Below are 5490 nucleotides of genomic sequence, written 5' to 3'. Positions count from 1 at the left end.
AAATGGCCAGATAAATTTAGCCTGCCCTAAAAGGGTCTCCCAATTAAACAGCTCCATGAGAGCCGGGCCCATAGCTCAGGCAGTCGTTCCCTCTGCTCCCCGACGGCTCCCGGCCTCCTTTATATCCATACAGCAACACAGGAAATGAGCGGCGCAGTGCACTCCGGTAACTGGCAGAGGCGTTAAGGCCGGGGGCTGTCGGCCGTTTGAGCTGACGTGTGTGTGTGTGTGTTGATATTTGTGTTTGAGCTTAGCATGCAGCACGTGTGCATGTGTGTTGCTCCACGATAAGCGCTTATGTACGGTTATCCCCGTGACTCGTCAGCCATCACGTATCCCAAAGCGACGCTCCACTTCCTGCTCACTGGAGCTCTCCTGCAATTATATTTAATAATAATCTAAACAGATCATTTTCTAGTCCACTGTTTCTGTGCGTTGGAGGTGGAACAGAAACGGAGAGATGTAGGGAGAGTAAGAGGGACAGAGGAAGAGGGACAGAGAGCGTGAGAGAGAGTGTGAGAGAGAGTGTGAGAGAGAGAGAGAAATGGTAAATCACTGAAGAAGCCACTTCAGTCCTGTAGGTAGAACAGGCATGAGAGATATTTGTGTGGTATCGAAACCTCAAGCTTCTCCCGTTTCCTCCACTCATTCCGTCCTGCCTCTCTCCCAATTCGCCAAGATGGAAAAGTGGGCTTGGCTACACGTGTGTGCCTGCCTGCCTGCCGTAGCCTGGCTCACGACGATGTGGAAAATGAAACGGCGTACTGTAGCCAAGCCAACAATGGCGCTTGTTGTTGTCCTGGAAACGGGACGTGCTGTGCGCCGCTGCTCTGCATTCACCGTGGTCCTCCTGCAACGCTTTTACTCTCTCAGTTCGTTTGACTTAGACCCGCCGAAGTCATCTAGTGTTCAGTGTTACCCGGGGGGCCGTCTGATGTAAATGTCCACACGGTGCCCATTGTGTGGCTAACTGTCCCCCCATGGCACAACCACTTTCAGGGCCCTTCACCGGCCCTCTCTCGCTCTCCATTGTGTGCTCTCCCTGGTCCGGCAGAGGATTTACAGCTGGACGTGGTCGTCCCCATTTTCCTTGGCTCATTTTCGGGTCCTGCGAGGCCCCTGGAGACGGCATGACGGTGATGGAGAGCTACATAAATAAAGCCCGCCGTGATGTCTTAAGAGGGAAAGTAAGGATTTCCCACAAACCACCGTGACATGCTCTCTCTCGCGCACTCGCGGGCACACATGTTTACTATCCACCAATGTGCAGCATTGGTGTGTTTTACGTTCGTGAAACGCTTTGTAAAATCGGGATTGTGCCGAGCCCGAGGGAATGCTTGCCTTTTTGCGAGGTTTTTGAGGCACCCACAGCGCATCTACCCTCAGCTTTTTATTAGGAAGGAAGCAAGAGTACCTACGGGCAGCAACGAAAAACATCCATTCTGGTGATATTTCAGTGTGTCGGTGCTTGGGCAACTTTTCTGGTGCGCGCCGTGTAAAACCATTCCTTACATCTCCGCAGGGAATACGACACGGCAGAGAAACCCTCAGAACATTCTGAAGTATTACCAGTCTGTTATTCTCGCACCAACGGTCGTATTTGTTGTTTCAGTTTTATAAGGAGACGTATTAAACTTCAACCGTCGCTCCAAGACAAACAACTGGTGGCGCGGTCTGCCTCTGAGCAGGAAGCTGAATGTAAATGAGTCGGGTGTGTGTCTGTGTGTGTGCGTGCGTGGATGCTTGCTGTTTGGATTCCAATGGAAAACGATAATGAGGACCAGCCGCTCCATTACCTCCAGAGCATCCATGTCTCCCTCCATGCCCCCCACGTTCCTCCCTCTGCTTTAACCCTCTACACACACCGCTGGCTGCCCCGCTCACCCTGCGTGTGTGACTGAGGAAATGGGGATGGCGTGCGTGTGTGTACGTTTGTGCCTTGGTTTGTGTGTGTGCGTGTGTGTGTATGTGCGTGTGTGTACGTTTGTGCCTTGGAGTGTGTGTTTGTGTGTGTGTGTGTGTGTAGCGCACTTGTGTGAGTTTGTGTGCGTGCACTTTGGCGTGTATGTGTGTGTGTGTGGTGAGCCATGTTGATGGAATGATACAATTGGGTACTGCTAATTGACCCCTGCAGAAAGTCAACAGGGACATTGTACAATGTGTGTGCATTTGCGTGTGTATGTGTTTATGTGTGAATGTCCTTGCCCATTGCAGATTGTTGGCAATGTCTGCATGCAAATAACACACAGCAGGATCAGAATGTTCTATGCAGCCTCCTTTAATCTGATGTTTACTGTCAGTGAAACCCAGACGCTGTTTAAACGTGACGACATGGGCGACCCTGCAGTAACATTAATCCTTATGTTTACCAATCGAAGAGCCAATCAAAACATACCACATGGCGTACATGTAAGAGGGACGGCAGACGAGGGGACGGGACGGGGGGGACAAGCGGGGGGGGGGGGGGGGGGGGAGCCTCTTGGCTCCGAGGACTCTGTGTGCCTCATCTCATCCCTGGCCTCCATTAGGAGCGCTGCGCTTGAAACCTCATCCACACGAGGCTGCTCAGACACACATGTGATAGATCGATAGACTACGGAGCATGCAAGCATTCCCGTGCACGATCACACACACACACACACACACACACACACACACACACACAAACACACACAAACACACACACACACACACACACACACACACACACACACACACACAGTCTTGGAGCATGTTTGTGATCTGGACTGCGTGTTCGCAAGGACTGGGTGGGATTGTACACTGCAGGGCTGAATGCAATCATGTCCACATGCACATGTTCAGACGCAGACACACACACATCATCACGGGTAAAGGAAACCATTTCGATCAGAGCACCATCTTGAAGGAGTGCTGTTACATCACATCACAGCTGATGGACACATCTGTGGTGTGTACTTGGAGTATCCGAGAACTGTTTGTTTGTGTGTGTGTGTGTGTGTGTGTGTGTGTGTGTGTGTGTGTGTGTGTGTGTGTGTGTGTGTCTGTGTGTGTGTGTTTGTGTGCGTCTGCATGTGTGTGCTTCTCATTCACACATCTGTGAAGGTGTTTTGGTACTATATTAGTTAAATGGGAATTTATTTCCTGTGTGGTTATTTCAACACTCCCATGTGGCTGTATATATATGAGGTCAAAACTACATTTCAAAACGATTTTTAGCAATCCATTCTCCCTTTTATGCGCTCATCGACACACAAACCACGAATAAATCTTGAAAGCCAAACAAAATAAGACAAATACCCATAGGTAGGTATATAGTGCTTATGTGTGTGCCGTTGTGTCTGTGTGCGTGGGTGACTTATATGTGTGCGTGTGTGTTAGCATGTTAGTAACATCCTATGAATCATTGATATCTTCTGATGTATGGCTTGGTAGCAGAGAGAGCATATGCACGGAGCTCCATCATTAGACAGTACACATATCCTGCACAGCTCTGTCTCCCTCTCTCTCTCTCTCTCTCCCCAATTCTCCCTCTCTCCCTCCCTGTCTCTCTTATCTCAATCTCTATCCCTCTCCCTCTCTCTCAATCTCCATCTCTCCCTCAACCTCTCTCGCTCTCTATTTCTTTACTCAAACCCTCTATTAGTTTACGTGTGTAAGTCATGTAATGCATGTGATCCATAATCTACAGCAAAACAAATGTACACATAGAGCTTTAGGTGCTTTGTTTTTGTCTTCATGACAACTATCAATGAAATTTCTCTAATAGTTAATTAAATAGAAGTCTAACAATCACACACACACACACACACACACACACACATACACATATATATACGTGTGTTGTGTGTGTGTGTGTGTGTGTGTGTGTGTGTGTGTGTGTGTGTGTGTGTGTGTGTGTGTGTGTGTGTGTGCTCCTATCCATGGTGTGTCCAAAATGATTGTCCCATACAACGTTAATGATCTATCGGCGACCCTGAATTATGTTTAATTTTGGTGACTAATAAATGACTAAATGCATTTTTGACAGAATTCCTTGAATAGGTCTAGAATGTTTTCCTTATACTCAAAGTTATGATGAATTTATATCAAATTGTTTGGGCATACGCGCCAACTATTTTGTCCCACAGTAAAAGCACCGCTCCCTGAGTAGTTGTATAATCTACTACCTGCACGAGCTGGTATCGGTGTCCGCCTGATTATTATTAATCTCCTCGATGACCGGAGCCACGACTTCCTCTTCCGCCCCGAGAGGAGCAGCGTGCTCCGGCGGCGACAACGGGGGCACGGAGCCCTCGGCGCGGGGCTCCATGCTGGTGTTGTGGCGGGAGTGAGAGTTCGATAGAGGGGCGATCCAAGACAGCGCCGCGGAGCTCCGGCACTCGGGCTGGCTGACGGACCGCGGACACGAGCTCCCGCCTGCCGCCCCCTCCTTCGATCCTTTCGCGTGGCGACCTCCCGACGAATCCACAAACTTTCTGTTGTTGTTGCTGCTGTGACACAAATTTGAACCCGCGCTGCCGCTCGCCACAAGACCGCTGTGACTCCCTGTGCCGGAATTCACGGGAATGGTGTTCCCGTTACCGCTAGAGCCACTAAGTGAAGGTCTGCTGTTCCCGTTGCTGCAACCGCTCACCGAGGGTCCGTCTCCGTGGCTGTCGCTCGCTCCGCTCCCGCCGGTGAAATACTCTCGTAGAGGCGGGGAGTGTAGAGGCGTAGGAACTGTTTGGTGACCGAACCACCTCCATCGGATCCGGAGGATCTGCTTCACGTCGAACTCCTTCCTGGAGGAAGAGCTCGAGTTGCCACTCGACATCCCAAGGTTTTGAGGGAAGAAATGGCGGGGCTGCCCGTGCCGCTGTAACTACCTTCCGTGGGATAAACCGGTGGTTAAACGTGCGTCTCTCCTTGGCAACCAGCACTCGCCTGATAACCGAGAACCGAGGCAGCGAGTAGTCTATATTGGAGGGAGGGGAGGAGGGACAGGGGAGATGAACGTTTGCCTCATCAGACTTGCCTTCATGCCTGCTCTGATGTTTCTCTTTTAAGAGAGAGAGAGAGAGAGAGAGAGAGAGAGAGAGAGAGATGGAAATAGAAAGATGTGCATTCCGTTGCCGAAGGCTTTTGCGCATAAATTTATTACTAAATATGTTCCACCGGCACATGTTTCCACTCCCTTTAAATTCTGAGTGAGATTATGTTGTTGTTTTTACATTTATTTAGGACCCTTAAGCCAATGTGATAACACAGACTTCAACGTAAGTCATTCAATATGGGGACCGACTAATCTAAAAAATAAAATTCATGTGTGTGTGCGTGCGTGTGTGTGTGTAAGTGCACATCTAATCACTCAATCCCTGCATGCATGTCAATGAGTCAAAATGATCATTATAGGCCCCGAAGAATATGAAATTAAGCGATGGTTTATTATTTTATGTCGAGGGAGGAATGTGGAATGAAGAGAAGCAAGTAGAAAAGAAACCTTGAAACATTCACCTGCAATTAATAAAA

The 5490-nt window shown here is 49.3% G+C and overlaps 1 protein-coding gene across 1 annotated transcript in view; it reads right to left on the bottom strand.

Annotated features, from left to right (window-relative positions):
- klhl5 (kelch-like family member 5) overlaps nucleotides 1-4911 on the bottom strand; it is a 32091-nt gene extending 27180 nt beyond the window's left edge. Inside the window, exon 1 of the mRNA XM_079730951.1 lies at nucleotides 4149-4911. Within this exon, the coding sequence (XP_079587077.1) occupies nucleotides 4149-4795 (647 nt within the window). The 5' untranslated portion in view covers nucleotides 4796-4911. The remainder of the gene's footprint in view (nucleotides 1-4148) is intronic.
- Between the last annotated feature and the right edge of the window lie 579 nt (nucleotides 4912-5490).

Source organism: Pollachius pollachius (genome assembly GCF_949987615.1).
Source record: "Pollachius pollachius genome assembly, chromosome: 2".
NCBI classification, from domain to species: Eukaryota; Metazoa; Chordata; class Actinopteri; order Gadiformes; family Gadidae; genus Pollachius; species Pollachius pollachius.
This window is presented reverse-complemented; position numbering and strand designations above follow the sequence as displayed.